Source organism: Macrotis lagotis, chromosome 1, assembly GCF_037893015.1.
Source record: "Macrotis lagotis isolate mMagLag1 chromosome 1, bilby.v1.9.chrom.fasta, whole genome shotgun sequence".
Classification (NCBI taxonomy): Eukaryota; Metazoa; Chordata; class Mammalia; order Peramelemorphia; family Peramelidae; genus Macrotis; species Macrotis lagotis.
The window spans coordinates 166,895,877-166,917,423 of NC_133658.1; the positions used below are offsets into that span (position 1 = coordinate 166,895,877).

At 37.8% G+C, this 21,547-nt stretch overlaps 1 protein-coding gene across 1 annotated transcript; it reads left to right on the forward strand.

The window, feature by feature from the left end:
- The first annotated feature begins 16,066 nt into the window (after nt 1-16,066).
- NKX2-4 (NK2 homeobox 4) lies at nt 16,067-18,467 on the forward strand. The gene is given in 8 exon segments (XM_074209337.1): nt 16,067-16,234; nt 16,236-16,335; nt 16,337-16,390; nt 16,392-16,484; nt 16,486-16,521; nt 16,523-16,580; nt 16,921-17,351; nt 17,353-18,467. Coding segments are annotated over 8 exon segments (1,170 nt in total). The 5' UTR covers nt 16,067-16,094; the 3' UTR covers nt 17,611-18,467.
- Nucleotides 18,468-21,547: the final 3,080 nt, after the last annotated feature.

Genomic DNA, 21,547 nt, shown 5'->3' on the forward strand with positions numbered 1-21,547 from the left:
TAGGTCAAACGGATAAAACAGTTCAAAAAGTTATTGAGGAGAAGAATGCCTTAAAAAGCAAAATTGGCCAGATGGAAAAAAAGATAAGAAAACTCCCTGAGGAGAACAAATCCTTCAGACAAAGAATAGAATTCAGGGAGATTGATGAATTTACCAGAAATCAGGAATCAATACTTCAAAACCAAAAAAATGAAAAATTAGAAGAAAATGTGAAATATCTCATTGAAAAAACAACTGATATGGAAAACAGACTTAGGAAAGATAATTTAAAAATTATTGGAATACCTGAAAGTCATGATCAGGAAAAGAGCCTTGACATCATTTTCAAAGAATTACTACAGGAAATTTGCCCTGATGTTCTAGAAGCAGAGGGCAAAATAGAAATGGAGAGAATCCACCGATCCCCCTGAGAAAGAGATCCCCAAAAACCAACCCTTAGGAATATTATAGCCAAGTTCCAGAACTCCCAAGTCAAAGAGAAAATATTATAAGCAGCCAGAAGGACACAGTTCAAATATCATGGAGCTGCAGTCAGGATCACACAGGACTTAGCAGCAACTACATTGGAAGCTCATAGGGCTTGGAATATAATATACCAGAAGGCAAAAGAGCTTAGAATGCAGCCAAGAATGAACTACCCAGCAAGGCTGAATGTCCTCTTCCAGGGAAAAAGATGGACTTTCAATGAACCAGGAGAATTTCAAATGTTCCTTTTGGAATGGCCAGAGCTGAACAGAAGATTTGATCTTCAGATACAGGACTCAGGTGAAGCATAGAGATTGGAGGAGAGGGGGAAAATACGAGGGACTTAATGATGATGAACTGCATGTATTCCTGCATAGAAAAATGACACTGATAATACTCATATGAACCTTCTCAGCTAATAGAGCAGGTAGAGGGAGCTTTTATAGTTGAAGCACAGGAGAAAGCTGAATTCGAAGATAAAATATGGTGTAAAAATGGAGTCAATAGAAAAAAGGGAAATGTAATGGGAGAAAGAAAAAGGAGAGGGGGAATAGTCCGAGATATTTCACATAATAAGATTTTTCTTTATTGCAATGAGCTATTGCAATGATATGGAAAGGGGGAGGCAAGGGGGAATGAGGGAACCTTTGCTCTCATCAGAGGTGGCTAGGAGAGGAAACAGCATATATACTCAATGGGGTATAGACATCTGGAGTAAGAAGGAGTGGGGAGCAGGGGGAAGGGGTGGGGATGTGAATAAAGGAGGAGAGGATGGACCATGGGAGAAGAGTCGTCAGATATAACACATTTTCTTTTTTACTTCTTGCAAGGGGCTGGGATTGGAAGGCCTGTCCAGGACCATAGGGCCAGGTGGATTCTGGGCCTAAGGGGTGGTATGGGGGCTCAGGGCTTCTTGGCCCCAGGACCAGGGATCTGTCTGCTGCACCACTCAGCAACCCTACAGCAGAGTCAGAGTGAAAGGAGAGAGAAAATATAGTACATGGTAGTGGAGAAATAAGAAAGGAGGGAGTTGCGATCAGCAATGGCAACCGTGGAAAAATATGGAAGTAACTTTTGCAATGGACTTACCATAAAGAATGCAATCCACCCATGACAGAGTTTGTTGGTGTTGGAACAAAGACTGAAGCACATTTTTTTATTATTATTTGGGGGAGGGTGCAGGGCAAATGGGGCTGGGTGTCCTGCCTGGGGCCACATAACAGGGTGATCTTTGGGTGTCTGGGGCTAGATTTGGACCCAAGGGCCAATGCTCTGTCTGCCACCCAGCCACCCCTACTATTATTACTATTTTATTTTATTTTGGGTCTTTTTTTTCTTCTTTTTGGTTTTTGCAGGGCAGTGGGGATCAGGTGGCTTGCACGTCACACGGCTGGGTGATTGTTGGGTCTACGGGGCTGGATATGGGCTTGGGTGCTCGTGGCTCCAGGCCTGGTGCTTCATCCATTGTGCCACCTGGCCATACCTACAATTATTACTATTTTTTTATTTTAATTTTTTTTCTCTCCCCTTTACTTTATCACCCAAGCAAGTCTATATATTCATGGGGAGGAGGGGTATTTTGTTTACTCTTAAACAAGAATATTCTATTAATGTAAAAAAGACATTTGTACAAAATGAGAATTAAGATAAAAGAAAAGAAAAAAAGAAAAAAAAAGATGTTGATTTCATCTTTGCAATATCTCGCAAATAAGCCCCTTTGTCCTCTGGCAACCACCAACTCTAGAGCAAGCATCCCATCCCCTCACATCTTGATAACTGCAATAGCCTGCTGGTGGCTCTGCCTCCAGTCTTTCCCTACTCTAATCCATTCTTCATACAATCACTAAAGTGATTTTCCTAAAATGTAGATCTGATCATGAAGCACATGTGCACACACACACACAGTGGCACATGCACGAACACACACACACACACAGAGTGGCACACACACAAACACACACATCATTCAATAACATAAAATGGTATAGTAAGCATTCAGATTCTCTCCTATCTTTCCAATATTCTCAATAGCTTACTCCCTGACAAGTCCTCTTTGATTCAATGACACCGGTCTCCTTGTTTTCCATGTACAAAGCATTCCATCTCTTAACTCTGGGTATTTTTCTCTGCCTGTGGCTTATGCCTGGATACTCTCTCTTCTCTTCTCTGTCTATTGTCTTTGGCTTCTTTTAAATCTCAACTGAAATTCCACCTTCTACACCATGGAATGTATATAGGAAGCCTTCCCTAGTCCTTAATTCCGCTACTTACCCTTTTTAAAATTATTTCTTATTATTCTATATGTATTTTGCTTTCCACATATCTTGCAGGTTGTCTGTCCAATGGATTGGAAACTAATTGAGGGTAGAGACTGTCTTTGGCCTCTTTTTGTATCCTCAGAGATTAGTACATTGCCTAGTTCATAGTGGTTAAAATATATATTCAATTGAATAGTTTACAGCTTTAAAAAAAATCAGGGGACATTACTGCTCCAATCTGGTAGGATCTCTCATTTTTCCATAATCTTCCAAAGACTATTAATGTTTCTGGGAATCAAAATTCAAAAAAGCATGTAATGTATTTTGCTTCATTCTTTCCCAATCTAGTGACTATACTTGTAGCCACTCAAAGGCAATAGAAGCAAAATAATGAGTGCTATTGACTCTTCTACAGGACCCAGAATAGGATTGATCTGGAGACTTCCCTCTTCAAATAGGTAAGTTTATATGATAGTGGATTTTTATTTGCAACTATTTATCATCATTTAGGGAATCAATCAGTTGACCAAGACTATTGTGGGACTTAGTCTTTCATATTATCCTGTGAAATATATTCAATCAATTAATGCAATCTTAAAATTAAAATGAAATAAGGTACTTTTAGACTACAAAATGCAATAAAAACCACTTTACTTGGAATACAATTCAAATAAACTGATTTGCTCTCAGAGAGCTTACAGTTTAATAGGAGATATTTTTATAACATTGATATAGCTCAACCTTGAGCAATTAATAGCTTTGCAATTGTTTAGATCTGCCTTTATTTTTTGTAAAAGTGTTTTGTAGGACAGCTAGGTGGTGCAGTGGATAGAGCACCAGCCCTGGAGTCAGGAGTACCTGAGTTCAAATCTGACCTTAGACACTTAATAATTACCTAGCTGTGTGGCCTTGGGCAAGCCATATAACCCCATTTGCCTTGAAAAAAAAAGTGTTTTGTAGTTGTCATATAATTATGTGTTCTCATATAATTTATGTGTTCAAATTTTCCAATACATTATATATTCTGCAGGCATTTTTCTATCTATTCCTATTTTTAAACATATAGGCTGCTTAGGTCACTCTAAATAAAACATACAATTTTATGTACCAATACATGGTCAATTTTTGTAAAAGTTCCATGGAACCTCTAAGAAATATGTACTTCTTGAAAACTGCAATACCTGTACCCTACACAAGTTTAGGTCCCTCTATACTGAATCATGGATTTCTTCTTGCCTTAATCACAATTTCTCCCTGCACTTGAATGCTAAGCATTTACTTCAGCACATCAAAATATGAAGAACTGTCCTCCAGATTCATTCTGGGAGAATCATGGTCCCCAATGAAGCACCAGGAAAGGGTAAAGGTAATAGGAGTTGAAATCTAAGGCTTTCCTTTCATGCCCACAACATATGTCTACAAGGAGAACCCTTTCTGTTGTCAGGTTGACAGAACAATCATAACTCATCCCTTCTTCTGTAGTAACTAAATCTCACAGGGTTATTATTAACATCAAATGAGATAATGTGCATAAAGAAATTTATGAACCATGACAAGCACTCTGCCAGTTTCAAATCTCTGCTAAGTCCTAATGCAAAGAAAAGCTGCCTTCAGTTGTCTTCTCCACTAGGGTCTCAAATATAAGTCCCATTAATATTAAGGTTTAATCTAACAGAGTCTAATCTTCTACCTTTTTTTCTCTCTCTTCTTCCCAATAATAGTCTTTTGTACTTCCTTGGCTAAAATATTCTTTTCCTCCCAAGTCCCTTGCATTATCACATTCCCTTGCCTTTTGCTTCTTACCCATGGAATACCTTCTCTTCACCTGTTAAATTCTTTAAGTCAAATATTGTCTCCTCCATGAAATCTTTCTTGATCACATTGATTAGTAATGACCTGCCTTCTTAGAATAATGTCATGTAATTTTCCACACACATACCCATACATTCATCTACCTATGTCTGCTGAAATTTACAGTTTGTCATTTTTTATATGTCCTTTATATGGAAGCAAAGAGGAAAACCAAAAATAGAGAAAAGGTAAAACTCTTCAATTTTCATTTTATTTCTATTTCTCTGTCAAAGATGATATTTGGTCTGGAAAGGGAAAAAAATCAAAATGGTAAAATAAGGAACACCAAAGATAATTAAATACCAAGAGGAGTGTATCTAGCAAGCCTTGATGAATCTGAGTCACATGACTCAGATGAATCATCTTTGTGTATTAGAAAATATGTTAAACCAACAGCACTAATCTTTGAAAAATCATAGAGCTAGGCACTGGAGCACACACTTACACTCCTGCTATTGGGGAAAATAAGACTGAAAGTTCAGCTCTTGAGTTCAAGAGTTGGAGTTTCAGTGAATCAAGACAGTTATTTATACCAGATTACCTATGGCTCAGATTATAAAGTAATACTCTCACAGAAGTTTTTTTTCTGGTACTATTCCATAAAATAGAGTTTTAAGGATAACAGAATTTGTCCATAGTGGATCATAATGGAGACAAGATTTGAACCTAAGATTTCTTGGCTCCAGGTCACTACTCTATCGACTAACAGTTTTTAGCTATGTCAATTAGCTAAATAGTCTGATTAACTAATCACCATTTACAATGTGATTATATTTTCAGTTCCAAACTGACTAATTGAACTTTTGGAACTTTTGGAACAACCTATTGTTTAGGTTAGACTCTGGTCTAGTGGTTAAGCTGAAGGGACACACACCATACATACACACACACACACACACACACACACATATTGTGGCAATCAATGATGAAGAGAATTAAAATGTTTATTCAGGATGCTTAGGTTTAAAGTATGAAATGTATTAATATGCAAAACTTCTATTGTAGTTAAAGTATATAATTTAAGGATAATTGGTTTACAAATTTATAATTCAAATGGAAATTATTTTAGTATACTTTTTAGATATAGTGGTGCAGAAAAATCCAGGATTGAAGATGCATCACTAATAAGCTTTTGATAAAATTATAGCATTAGAATTATCTTGAAAAAATGACAAAACATTTGAATGCTAATATTTTGTTTAGATCATAGGCAAAAGTCAGAAGCTTCTTAAGGGTATGACTTGTCACATTTTTATTGAACTGCTATATTCTTTAATTCATTAATCCATATTTTATATTGTATATTAAATGTACCTTTGATGAATGATCTGCTTTTCTAAGTCTGTGAATTTTTTAGCTCAGCATGCATCAGAGTGAACTCGCTTCTGGTGGGAGAAGAAGTCTAGGGTCATTCTCAGTATTTCCTTATAGAAACTGGATATGATTGCCTTGGAATAGATCAATGTGGGAGGTACAGGTGGCTTAAGAGGAGAAATCATGAGAGTGGATTTTCCCAGTCTGACAGTTGGCAGCAGCTGAGGGACTAATAGATTGCCTGCAATTGTACATGGCGGGACAGACATGTGGTATCCTCCCAATCTGAAATTCATTGAAAATGTTTGACATTCCTGTGTGAAGAACATTTTAATTCCGTAGGCAGCATGATCCCAGTATCTCTCCATTGATCTAGGGATTAGAGATTTTCATGGTAATACCAGTCTTACCTCATGGCTAACCCAAAATTCAAGGTTTCTCAAAATAAAGAGTCCAGTATCAGATTTGATAGGAAGAGGAGAGATTTCCTGTTGTAGCATGCTTCCTGGAAAAAAGACTTGCCCATGTGAAAAATATTATAGTCGGAGAGCAAAGCTAGTGAATTATTTAGGCAGAGTAAATTCAATAGGTAGGAAATTTCTTGTTCAGTAATACTAATTTTTTTTTCCTTTGGAATGATTCCCAAACACAGGGTGACAAAGATTCTATGAAACTGTGGGAAGACTCAAGATCGACTAGAATATAAAAGATGTGTCTTGATACTAAACCTAAATTCAACTCTTTGCTGCATCACATTGTTGACTTATATTGGGTTTGAAGAAGGAAAACACCAAATCTTTTACTGAAGAATTGCTAATTATCTAAAAATCTGTATTTAAATTCATTATGTGAATTTGATACCATCCCCAATCAATTGAATTTCATTAGATTTCAGCTCAGTGATCTAACACATCAAGATCTTTTTGGATTTTGATTCATAGTGTTAATTTTCCCCTCTTAGTTTTGGGTCATCTGCAATTTTGATCAGAATGCCTTCCATATCATTATTCAGGTCACTGATAAAGATGTTAAAAGCAACAGGACTAGGAACCGATCTCTTAAGCACTCTAGAGAAAGCTTCCAAGTTGGCACCAGATCATTAATACCTATTCTTTAGGTCAGAATATTTAAGTAGGTCTGAACCAATTTCATTGTAGTGTCAGTATAGATTTATTCATTTTGTCCATAAAAATTAACATTAGAAAGCAAATATTTTGCTAAAGTGTAGATATATTGTGTTTACAACATTGCCTTAATTGACCAATTAAGTAACTGTTAAAAAGGAAATCTGATAAAGCAGCATAATCCATTTTTAATGAAGCCACATCGGTTCTTTGAAATCAGTGCTTTTTCCAGATGATCACTATTTCTTTGTTCATGTTCAATGACATAGAGTACAGATTTTACCGCTCTTGAGTTTTTGGGGGATTTCATCCATATTTTTTTATTTGAAGATGGGTTATCCCATCTTGCCCAGGCTAAAAATGTAGAGTCTCTCTCAGGTCTGATCCTACTAAATGTTCTCTTTCTGATCCACCTGTTAACTTCCAAGATCCTGGCTTAGGGGAGGGGAGGGTTTGCTCCTGGCTAGGCTCTAGCTTTAATGAGTCAGCTCCCCTATACTAAGAAGAAGGAGGAGACAAGGGATATCAAATATCAAAGTGAAGAAATGAAAGGTAGAGACTACTACTTAGACCTCACTACCCATCCCCAGTGAATCAATCAACTAGGCTAATTGGGTCCAGTCTTAGCTTCCTACTGCAAGGATTTCTTGGCAGTCAACAGGTAGACCAGTAGGCTCTCATGGATCAGAAGATTTAAATTTCATCTATCATGACATGTTTTATCTGAATTACCCATTCCTGTGCCCATTTATCTGGTCATATTTTAACTGCCTATATTCCTATCACTTCTAATACAACCTCCACATTAGCAAAAAAAATTTACAAATTAACTCCTACACAGCTGTGGTTATCTCTGCAACTATCAAGATATTTTTGTAATTTCCGATAATCTAAGATATGGTTTATTATTTTTGGAAAAATCAGGGTCAGGTCCAGTTGACCATTAGCTCTAGCACAATCTGGCAAATAAAAGGTCCTTGGGAAGGGGAGGAGGAAAAGGAGTAAAGAGGTCATTTCATGATGAGGAAATATTTGTATATTTATTGCAAAATTTTAGTTTTAATTCTTATATTTGGATAAATACTGACACACAATTTTGCTATTCTCACTTTGTACTCTAGGAAAGCAAAGTATTCCCTTCCCCCTCATATCTGAATTCTAATTGTGTAAAAAATCCAGTTTCCCTGGTTATTATTTTTAGTTTTTTTTTAATCTCTTTGAAAGACTAACTGGGTAAGAAAATCACAAGTTCTATTTATAACTTTCAACATGAAAATGCAGGATTATATAACAAATTTATGAACAATTTGTGAATGTATAATTAAACTTTGGTAAGCATAATAAAGTGTTGAATTTTTATATTTAAACATTGTATGGAGAAATGCAACCACATGTAGTAGTATGTTCTCTATGTTGTGCATTATTTCTTTTATAAAAGGTAGCTACATTAGATAATGTGATACATACTTCAAAGATCCATGACAAGATCTCTTTATACCATTTTCCCCCCTTCTGAATGGGGCCCTTAAACAGCACTTGTAAGTACTATACCTGGAATTTATGTGAAAATGATTATAGAGAACAGTGGAAACTCCAGGTTTCTTTTCAACCCACTGATATATCTTTAAAAAGCATTTCCGAAATCACCATTTCCAATGTCTTTTTAATCTCTGTAAATTGTTGGTAAGAATTGACTTGAGGCTAAATGTCATCAATTATGTGACTTGCAACTCAATCACATTTGTACCATTATCGATTACTTGAACAAAAAAAAAGTTTTTGCTTTTAGGAGTCCATGTGAAAGAAATATCAAATATACTGGAATAGTTCAGGTAAAAAGAAAATTTTATACCTATTATAATTACTTTTGCATCATTTATCTCTTTAAAGGCTTCAATATCTTTACAGTAATAGGGACACAGACAAATAATAATTATATATATATATATATGTGTGTGTGTGTATATATATATATATATATATATATATATATATATATATATATATATATATATATATAAAATATACCTTATAAACTTTTCCATTACCTAGGGACTGGAACTATTATGGCAGCTTTTAACCTTAATGATACACACACACACACACACACACACACACACACACACACACACACACACACACATATATACACTATATATAAGCATTTCATAAATTGTTTTGCTTATTAGCATTTCTTCAAGATTATTTCACTCTGAAGACTAAGACACATATTACAAATGAGATTTGTAAATGAATTTAATTTCCCCACTTTTTCTTGAATATTTACTCCTACCTTTATAAAGAGATCATGTAATTTATATAAATATACATTATATATATATTTAGAAAGTAGTATTTATTAATTTATATCAAACCCACATAAAACTGTATTTTAGTAGAGGCATATTTACCATGTAGTCTTTATTCCTAAAAAGTTGGACAAAATATAAAATATTTCTATTATTAGATATTAGGGTCTTTTATTTTAAGGAATATCATAAAAGAATAAATATTTTAAAAGATGACTGTTTCTCTTGTTTCTTTGGTGCACAGATATTTGTGATGACTCCACAGTGGAATTTGAAACTAATAGTTCATAATTTTGTAATCTAAAATGTTGAAATTTTAAATTCAAGTTTTTAAAAAATTCACTAAATTTGCAAATACAAAAATTTAGCACAAATACCTTTGAATTCTTTTGATACAGTTCCAAGTGCTGTTATCAATCACACTCTCACCAGTATCCTGATATAATTTGCTGCATCATGACAAAATTAATTGCTTTTTATATTCAGCACTTCTCAAGCAATCAATTTTCACTAACTAGAGTTACTGAGACACTAGATTCCAAAGGTATGTGTTTTTGATTCAATTTGCTTCACAAATTTTTTGCCAGGAATTAAAATTTTCCCCTCTGTCAGATTGCTATGGTTCAAAACTTTTCCCATATTACTATTTTTTGGGGGGGGAATCATATGTTAATTATATAATCAAGTTTGACCTGACATGTATTTTTGATTAAGGTATATTTTTAAAAGGTCTGAAATCTTTATAGTGAAATACATCAATATCTAATTTAAGGTCCAAGCACTATTAATGCTAATTTGTAAAAGAAATTGGAACATATTGCTATCACATATGAAATTAGACTTTCTTGTTCATACCTATTTCATCAATCATTATGGTTGATAACATTCTGGAGAGAAGAGCTTAGACGTCTATTTATACACTTAAACCTAAAATCTAATTTATATTACCTTTTAATACTGTGGAATATCTTTCTTCAGTAACTAATCATATATCCATGGACCACAAAATAACCTTGTTTGATTACTTTTATTATAATAATATAATAATTTTAAAAATTTATTATTTTAATGGACCAATCTAAGTTGGTTCAGAATAATTCATGAAAATCTAAAAGCTAAATTTTCAGATAAGCAGATGAGAGCGATATTTATAATCCACATAGTTAGCTGAGGTAAAAAGATGATTAGCTAGGACCTGGATAATAATAATTACCAAAGAAATATCATATAATCAAATGTTACAGAGTAGATATTGGAATATTTGCAATATCTGAGAAATTCAACGGAATGGATATTTTAATTTGCAATTGGCTCATTTCAAAACTTTAGGGAAATATGAGGAAAATATGAGTAATATTTTTACTTAAAAAGTTGGACACAGTATGCTTTTTCTAACCAAGAATGTGGTAGGGCTAGGATAGAACCTTAGAAAATGGTTTTGATTCTCTTTATACTTATCCTATTTTTCTTAGTTTTTGATATTTTAGTTTTGCTTAATAAATTTTTTTCTTAGAAAATCTTCTATCTAAAATCTTAGAAAATATCAAAATATTTTTAAAATCTCCATGAAAAATATCAAGTTTTTTTATTGTCCAAAGAAGTTTAAATATGTTCAAAAAATTATAGTTTCCAAGCAGACAAACTGAATGAATAGATTTATTTTTCAGAAATAAAAATGATAGTTCACCATTTCCCAAGAATCATCTTTATAGTGAAAGATTCTGTTTTTTTAGGTGCTCAATTTTTGCTTTCTTGATCATGTTCACCATTCTGGAAAAATTTTGTCTCCTTAAGCAAGTTTCATATTTTTGCTCCCATTGGTAAAACTGATTACTCTACCAAGGCTAGAGAAACAACAAGGTAGACAAAAATCTTAATGAATTTTGGAATTCTGATAACTTCCAGAAGGAAGAAACTCTTTACTAACTGCTTTCACAGTTTTGCATGAACATCATTTTAATTTTAAAAGGCATCTCAGAGATGAAATAGAACTATTGTTAGACTATTATACTATTTTGATCCTAGATAAGTGAATAAAATATAGATAATAGATGTAAATAAGACAATTTTAAAGATATTTTTCTTGTGGTTTAATTTTAATATGCTACAAGTTTGCAAAGAAATTATTTGTGCAAATAGTTAAAAATAATTATAGAGGAAAAGTTTATGATATAATTAGAAGTGATTAAACAACTATGTATTAAGCACTTACTATGTGCAAGGACCTGTGCTGAACACTGGAGAAAACAGAAAAAATGATTAGATAAGATTCCTATACTTATAATTGTGGGTTTGAGTTGACCAAAAATAACTAGAGCAACTTCCCTAAAACATTTTTTTTTAATTTCAACAAGACCACAAAGAAAGAAAAAAAAAGGAAATTAGAATAAGCAAAAATGTAAAATACTCCATCTGTCTAAAACACAGTAGGCACTTTGCTCATTTCTTTCTTTCTTTCTATTGTATTTATGATCCCTTCTTTCTTATAAAATCAAAGTTTGCTAAAAATATTGGTTCATTAATTCTCTTACTTCTCCCTTATTCAAAAATGTTTCAGAAAGTTTCTGTTTTTTATAATTTCACAAAATAACAAGTTCCATCTTCATAAAAATATTAAGTGTCAATGTAGTCAGTTCTTGAACATTTTGTGTCAGGGTAACTATATTTTAGCAGACATTTCTACACCATTAAACAAATTTTGTTTGGAAAGATGATAAAGACTCTTAATGGAGGTACAAAGATCCAGTTCCCCCCCCCCCAAAGGAAAACATTACAATCTTTCCCAACCTTCAAAATGGTTATCTGTTTGTAGATAGCTACAAACCTTTAGCTATTCTCAGGTCCCTTTCTCTAGGACTCTGACAATTGTCAAACCACTGAATTTCCAATGCTATGAAAGAAGTAAAAGTGGGCACCTGACCCAGGATTCTCATAGCCAGTAAATTTGTTGCTAAAGAGTCCTGTGTAATTTGGCCCTTCAGTTAACTAGCACAATGTGGATAGTCAAATATCACAATCTTGAGAAAAGCTTTAAATTTCAGAAGAACAAAAGATCAGCTTAGAAAAAATTAGGAATACATGAAATCTGTAAACCAATTTTTAATGAAAATTTCCTAAGAAAATCTGCCACCAATCTGCTTATATTTTCAATCTATAAATGCTTTAAGTGCACAAATTGATAAAAACCTAATTTAATGAATTCAAATATGTTACTTAAGAAAACAATTGATGAAAAAAACATTTATTGGGCACCTAATGGATGCATGTTCTGTAGTGTATATAGACATAATTCTTGCAAAATAAGTTTAATTAGAAGGCAAAAAAGTTATAATTATCTCAATATAGTATCTATGCATGTGCATATATACAAATCTACCAGCTAAAACACATTTATGTTTACAATTTATGCAATTACTTGGTTTTGGTACAATGTTTTAGTTCTGATAGTTTAGTGTTGTTACTTTTACTAAGATACAACTATCTGATAAATGGTTTAAGATTCAATGCATCCTATGGTCCAGCTGTAAGATGCATAAATACTGAAATTCTTTATTAAGCCTACAGTGAACATCAAGTAGATAGGATATGGTTAGAAAACTCCTAAGAGTATTTGAATTCCACGATCAACCAACATGCCCGCCTCCTTCCCACCCCTCAACTGTTCACCTCGAGATAATTACGAAAGTATTTATCACTGTGAATGGGAGAACTATTAGAGCACCAAGTTCATAGGCAGTTAGAGAGTGGACTGCTGCAAAGAGCTGCCAGGAAGATAAAGTGCAGTTCTGTTTAAAGATGGAAGCCTACTGCGTGTCAATCGACTTTCAGAGTGTGGCAAGTATCGATCACCTAATTGATTGCACTGCTGTAATTTAATTTTTATTGTACATGGGTTAACAGGCATGTATGTATTCTCTGTTGCCGTTTCTCGATTCAAAAATGTATTACGGCCCCTAGAGAAGGCAGTTCTGAAAAGCCTGCAACTTCAGGTAAATTTCTGTTGAAAAAATAAAATGCTATAGATCTGGAAGCAATTGTAAGATAATAATTAGATTTTTGTTATGAATCTGTGAATAAAATTAAGCAGCAGATATATGTAGCAGTTTTGCAAACTACTAGAAGGTAAGATGTTCAAATCATTATTTTTAACATTTCCATTGTGAATGGAAATGTTATGTATATATATATATACATATATATGTATGTAACATATATATATATATATATATATATACATATATATATATATATATATATATATGACTTTGGGCTGGAAAAAGGAAGATCATATGCCCAGAAGTGATTTGTAATCCACAGTATTTCCAGCACAATAGTTTTTAACTTTATATATACATATTTGTATATATATATATATATATATACACACACACACACACATATGTATATATATATATATATATATATGTTGTGTTCCAAGGAAAGTTTGGAATGCAAGATTTTTCAAACTAATTTTTATTAAAACTGATATAATAATTGGAATAAAAAACCTGAATCAGAGCAAAGACCTAAAGTAAGCTGTAGTTCAGGAGCATCCCAGCAGAATCTTAACAACTTCTTTGTGCTATGATAAATAAAGTAGATAAGGAGAGTGCAGCTAAAGGCGAAGACATAATGCAGCTTTTCCAGTTCAGGAAGAACCTGTGATATTAACAAAATGTTAAAACTACAGTAAATTTTCTTACTGTGAAAATAACATTAGTAAAAATTTTAGATATTTGTATTTGATCTTTTAATGTCTTTAGAGACAACTTCCCAAACCTGCATTATTATCAAGTTCTTCACGTAGCTGATGGAGGGAGGGATGGTGATTCCTTATACAAAAATCGGAGCAAAACATTGTCTTAAAGGTAATTCAAAGAACTCAAACAGAAATTGCTAAGTGAATAGGAGGCATTACATCATCGGAGTTTTCCCTGTCTATTAAACTTAAATCATCAGTTTTCTCTTTTCACCTGTTCAAGTAAAAGTCATTTCTTGAAATACAATTCTCCATTTCTTCTCTCACCAACTCCCCCTCATTTCTTAAAGTATTACTCTTTCAATCCATGCCCCCCCTTTAACCTTTTGCATAACAATTTTTCAATAACTATTTAGTCTTAATAGTATTCCTCTAAATCATTGGGATACACACATATCCAGTATTATTTTCAACACTTTTACCTTTTAGCCTTTCTTGTAGTATCCACAGCTTATGAGCTTTTTTATTTACCATACAGGTGCATAGAGATTTACTTGCCAAAATGAAATGAAAACATTTTTTTTTTTCTGTTTGAAGACGTCTCTTTTCCAGTGAAACAAAACATTGTCCCACTTTCTCCTGGGTTTTAAAGGCCTTTTTAAGTTCCTGAATTTGTCATTCTTTTGTAACCTAAAGTAAATGAATCTCCCCCCTTATCCTTCAGAATTTGGATCGTGTGTATATGTGCTCTCAGTTTAGGACGGTGAAGATGAATGATAAGGAGGTTTGTTTTGCTTAAAATTTTGACAAAGTAAAAACACTAAAGCACAGAACTCCAGACCTAATTAATCAAACTGGAAACAGTTTGGCTGGAAAAAAAAAATACCGGGTCTGCTTGGCCCACTCTAATCACCAATCCCACAATGTAAAAACAGAATGCATACAACATTGTCTGTGTGTGTGTGTGTGTGTGTGTGTGTGTGTGTGTGTGTGTGTGTGTGTGTGTGTGTGTTCTCTTTCCTTTGGATTCTGATACTTTAAGCTAATTTGGAAGTGCCCGTTTGGTTGCCCACAAAACGAGCTTAAGAGTCTAGAGATGCATAAATTAGGTAGCCTACAATGGCAGAGCGCGGTCATTGTACCTATTCTTCTTCTGTGCTCTTGTGTGGGGCATCCAAGAGCCTCTTTAAAAAAAAAAAAAAAAAAACCCTTTAGACGATGGAGCAAGTGTGGGACCGGGGAGCCGGAGAGGAAGAAGCGAGCTCCCCAAATCCTCCAAACTTCACCGCACAATTCCCCTCAATTAGCTCCAAGTTTGCCACCGGCCGGCTCGCGAAACCAGAGGGTAAAGGGTGAGTGCGGGGAGATGCCCCCCGGAGCCTCGACGGAGGTTTCTGGTGCCCGGCGGTGGGCTGGCGGGCTGGGGCGGCCCCGGGCGGCGGCCTCCGCTGGGGGTGTGGGAGGGGTGGGAGGCAGCCAGCGCTGGAGACGCCCGCCGATCTTTTAATGAGAAACGAAAACTGCCCCCCCCCCTTTTCTTTTTTTTTTCCTCCTCCATTCCGGGGAAAAGGGGGGGGCGATGTCAATGACCATTGTTTGCTCGTTTTGGATGTTGCTCCGCCCCCCGTGTCTGTCGTAAACCTGGCGCCGGACTAAAATAAACCCGAGATAAGAGAGCTTTAGGGGGGGGGGCTCGCCGCCGCCGCCGCCGCCGCCGCCGCCGCCGCCGCCGCCGCCGCCGGCCGCCGGCTCCTCCTGCCCGGGCGATCCCTTCGGCGCGGGCAGCGGCACCGGGCGCCCGAGCGGCCGCGGGAGCCGCGTCCCTCGGCCCCCCGCGCCCCCGCGCCCCGCGCCCCCGCGCCCGCCGCTCCGCCGCTCCGCCGCCGCTCCCGCCGCCGGCCCCGCGGCCCGCCGGGGCGCCCCCACCGCCGGGGCCGGGAGCGAGCGCCCGCGGCCAGCGCCCGCCGCCGGCCCCCGGCCGCCGCCTCCCCCCGCCCTCCCCCCGCCGCCGGCCCCCGCTCCCCCGCCCCCGCCCCGCCCCCGGGCCCCCCTTTACCTGCCCGCCCGCCGAGCCATGTCGTTGAGCCCCAAGCACACGACGCCCTTCTCCGTGTCCGACATCCTCAGCCCCATCGAGGAGAGCTACAAGAAGTTCGGCGGCGCCATGGACGGCGCGCCGCCCAGCCTGGGCTCGCCCCTGGGGGCGGCGGCGGCCCGCTTACCGGCAGCAGCCCGCCGGCTCCTCCTCGCAGGCGGCCGCGGCGGCGGCGGCGGCGGCGGCGGCGGCGGCGGGCATGCAGCCGCCGCCCCCCCACCGCCATGGCGGGCCACAACGCGGCGGCGGCGGCGGCGGCGGCGGCGGCCGCGGCCCGCGGCGGCCGCCACCTACCACATGCCCCCCGGCGTCTCGCAGTTCCCCCACGGAGCCATGGGCGGCTACTGCAACGGGGGCATCGGCAACATGGGGAGACATCCCCGCCTACCCGGACGGCATGAGGGGGCAGCGCGGCCGCCGCCGGCGGCTGGTACGGGGCCAACCCGGACCCCCGCTACTCCACAAGTGAGCCGGGCGCGCGTTCGGGCGGGGGCGGGGGCGACTCGGGCTCGGAGGAGGGTGGAGGGGAGGGCGTGGGGGGGGGGGGCCGAGGGGGGCAAGCGCTCCCCCGCCGCGGCCCGGGGCGGCCCCCTCCCCCCCCCGCCGCGGCGGCGTCGCGGCCCCGCGCCCCGACTCCCGCCCTCCGGCCCCGGGCCGCCCGGGCGCCCCTCCGCGGGCAGGTGCGCAGGCGGAGGCCCCGCTCCCCGCCCCGGGGCCCCGGCGGGGGGGGGGGGAGGGGCGGGGGGGGCCGCAGGACGGGCGCCGCCCGACGTGAGCTCACGGCTCGCCTCCCTCGCGCTCCCAGTCTCCAGGTTCATGGGGCCGTCCACCGGCATGAACATGACGGGCATGGGCACGCTGACGGGCATCGCCGAGGCCGCCAAGTCCATGGCCCCTCTCCACGCGGCTCCCCGAAGGAAAAGGCGAGTGCTCTTCTCGCAGGCGCAAGTCTACGAGCTGGAGAGAAGGTTCAAGCAGCAGAAGTACCTGTCGGCGCCGGAGCGCGAGCACCTGGCCAGCATGATCCACCTCACCCCGACGCAAGTGAAAATCTGGTTCCAGAACCACCGGTACAAAATGAAGAGGCAGGCCAAGGACAAGGTCACGCAGCAGCTGCAGCAGGAGAGCAGCCTGTGCCAGCAGCAGTCCCCGCGGCGGGTGGCGGTGCCCGTGCTGGTGAAGGACGGCAAGCCGTGCCAGAACACTTCCAACACCCCGACGCCCAGCCAGCCCGGGCCGCCGCCGCCCGCCGCCGCCGCCGCCGCCGCCGCCCGGCGGGGCCAACGGCGTGCTGCCCGCCTCCAACAGCGCTGTCCATCAGCACCAGAACCCCCAGGTTAACTCCTTGACCCAGGCGCCCGACCTGGAAGAGATGTCCCCCAGCCCGCCCTCTCTGCACAGCCAAGTCACCAGTCTGGCTCAGATGGACGCCACCGCGGTCGACTACAACAGTGGCATGGTCAACCCAAACCTGCTCTATGGCAGGACGTGGTAACGGAGTGGAATCACCCCGGGCTGCGCTTCTCCCTAGTTCATCCACAGGATTCACCTGTTGATCTGCCTGCCTGCCCACCCTTTCCTGGAGTGTATTCCTACTTATCTCCCACATGACCTCCCCTCCTTCCCCCCCCCACCCCCCACCCCCCAGAATGAAGTGCAACAAACTGCGTGAAACAGTCGAACCAAGCAGCAACTATGGTTTTGAACTTCCTTGGACAAATAAATGTATATGCTGATAAACGATCCAAAAAAAAAAAAAAACTCCTGTGAGACCTTGCTTCTGAAAACAAAAACAAAAACAAACTAAACCCCTCAAAAACACAGGTATAAAAGGGACCAAATCAGTGTAAGAATCTGCTATAATGATCTTTGAGTTAGTTTATTTCTTCCTATCGTGAATTACCATGACAAAAATTAAGGTGATTAACTCCATTTGATTGACTGGATTGTCTACTGCAATGCTAACAAGACACTTCTAAGAATTCTAGTTTAGTTTGAAATCGTGTTGGTTGATGTAAATATAAAATCAATTGAGCTTTAACAATAAACCTTTTGAAGTGCAACTTATCTCAGAAAAATTAATTTTATAAGGGTCCCCCTTAAGTGCAATTTCATTATTATTTGATTTAAAATAAATTGAATTGTAACTCAGGGTGGACAAGGTATGTAGAGATGAGATCTGAGAGGATTCATTGTCAATTGGGTAACAAAAAGGAAGGAAAAAGTCAACAATTAGGTCATCAAAACACTACCTATACAGTTGAAGATTTATTACCAAATAAATTTTAGATTTTAATACTTGACTATTTATTCATGGCTATTATTTAGAGAGGTCTTATATATGTAAGTTCAATACAGGTAAAAATCCTATTAAAGAAGTTCTTAAAACTACTTTTATTAAATAACAATCAGACAAGTTTTGGTTTTTTGAAAGACTCATCTATCTTTCATTTAATATACTCTTCCTTGAAATATTTGCTATTGTAGATTTCAATACCTTGAGAAGTATCATCTATTTCTAAATTTTACTAGTCATGTAAAAATGCTGTAATTAACAAGAACTAATTAACATATTGTTAAATCAAAACTAAAGATAAGATTAAGATAAAAAGATACATTATCAAAGTTATTCTAATAGCATTTTTGCAAACACATTAATTGGAAGTTGCTCAAAAATTTTGCTCCTTTCGTATTGTATAATCACTGTATTTACCCTTTATTATACCAATTTCTATTTCTTCTTTCTCAAATTTATTTTTTACAACTTTTAAAAAGAGTACTTTGCTCCAAAAAAGTCAAGTGGTTACTTCTATTTGACTAAGTTTTGTAGGGTGGTGTATTTTGTTTTTGTTTTTGTTTTTTGTTTTTTTCCCACACTTATTTGCATGATGTTTGCCTCAAAGCTCAATTTACACAATAATTCAAACAAGTCATTTCTGGAGTAAACATATTCAAAGAAAGTCGAAGAAAGTGTGTTATTTAATAATGAAAAATAAAATGAATATCACTAACCAGGTGTGATCTATAAATTACACAAATTACCAAGAATGTCCTTGAGGGTTTTTTATTTTTTTTAATTATTTGAGGTTTCAGGATGATAATTTTGAGGCTCAAACAGGGTTTGGCTGACAGCTCTTCTTTTTGTGCTGTTGCTTCCAGAAAACAGAATCGCATTGAAATTGGGTTAAGAAGATAAATTCTTCCTTTTTCCAAATTGCAAAACATGTTCTTATGAGAAAAGTTTCAAATTTTAATTCATTTGAAAGAAGACCTCTATTGACCTTGCAAGCAGCAGATCTAACAATGTTGTAATTTCTTAGCATATCAGCCAATGAGCTTCAGATTTTTTAAATGAAATTTAAAGCATTACAAGGAAGGATAGGGGGATAAAAACAATATTGTGAATCATGGCCCTTGTAGACATTTACAGTTTTGTTTAGGGAGTGTTAATAGGATTAACTAAGGAAATGTGTACCAAAAGATCATAACTACTTTTAACTTTTCTGTTTTCAGATGTACTTTGGTGTGTATAACATAGACTCTTGCAGTTGTGTCAGAATTTTGAATATGTATTTCTGGATTTGATACCATAAAATTATGTCATGAAGATAACTTTTGGGGTGGTTCAGTATTTTAAAAAACCATTGATTTGTGAATCAAAATAGTCAAATTGTCCAACTAACCCATTTAGATTTAGAAAACTATATCCACTTGGGCATTTTTTTCCTTCTAAATTTATTTGGGAGTTTCTTGGAATTGCAACTCTTATGCAGAAATAAAAAATTTAAAGAAATCCACCTACAAAGTAATCATTAAACTTTTAGCTAAAATTGAAAGAAAGTTCTAGGAGCCTTTCTCACAATATGCTTAGGACAAATTTTCCCTTTTTATAGTCAGGCAAGTAATAAAAGAAAATACTCAAAAATTGCAACAGCTTAAAATTCTGCACAGAGTTGGGCAGTTTGGTGTCTCAATATTTTTGAGGATTGAGACATTAAAACAAAATGTTTTGTTTCTGATTTAATCAAACCTAGAACTTTTTGGTCCAATTTTCACTTTGCAGAATACAAATGTGCAAACTAGGTGAAACCCATTAACTGAAGAGGAGGATAAGTAGCTTCACATCTAATAAGAGTCCAAGTGGAACAAAGCCACCTCAAAGTTTAACAGTGGCAGGAGCTAAAAATTGCATCAGAATCCCTAAATCTGCAGACAGGCCAAAGCCCATCTTTTCTAAATATTTCTTAAAATCTAATTTATTTTTCTAATTAAGGAATGGAAACTCAAGTGAGGAATCTGTGTCATAAAGAAGAAACTGCTGGAATTGCAGGTACATTTTTGAAATCAAAACTGCAATGTAAATTAAAATATGTGAGAAAGAGTGTGTGTGTGTGTGTGTGTGTGTGTATTTAAATGTAGAAAATACCATCAGTATATGTATGGGAGTTTGGGGATAAACTGAATGTTTTATTTCTAACTTTTCCCTTCTAATTTTAATCTAAAAGATTATGGGTCAGAAAAATGTCTATTTATACAGATGCTTTAATCAAATTCGATTCCATTAATCGCCAGCAGCTAATCTGGCAAGTTTAGATTGCATAAAATTAATTCAGAGAATAATTTGTATATGCATCATAAATTGCACTTTGATTTATGTATACAATTTAATTTGTAGTATGAATTTCCATGTAGGAGAGAGGAATGGTGACTATTTTGTGGATTCAATGTGTCAGTTTTATACTTATTTTTTCTGTTTCTTCCAAAGGACTGTAAAGCATACTGATGTGTAGTTTTAATTTTTTTTTAGGCTAGTTACTGGAATGCCACAAACTTTTCACTTCAAAACTGGGAAGGAAAGGAAGGAAAAAAAGAGGGAAGAACCAAAAAAAGAATGTAAATGATCCCCCATGCTTTATCTGAATTGGTGAGATTCAGGGGGAGAAACGAAGAGCATAGGCAGATTGAGAAATTCCTGTTACACAGGTGTTCAGTAATAGATGGGATATAGGAAGTACTGAGATACATTCATTTCTAGGTCAGTTCCTGGTGTGTTTATGTTTATTAAAGTCTAGAGAAAGTTGAAAGACATATTTCAGGGACATGTGGTATTTGTTTTTCAATCTTTTGGATCCTAAGAAATTACCTACCTTAAATTTTTTTTTTCAGTTGACTCTTAGCTACCTTTTGTCCACTGCGTTTGAATTGTCTGTGTAGGCATATATTTTACAGGCATTTGTGTATATCTTTGTTACTTATTAATCTAAGAATATAATCTAAAAGACAAATTTGTCAGTAATTGTTTCTAGTTGCATAATTGACAGGATACAATAACTCAAAGAAAGTAAACTTAACGGAAATTGAACTCCTAGTGGAATATAGTCGATACAGAGAATAAGCTATTCTTCAAGATACTAACCTCTTGGTTCAGTCAA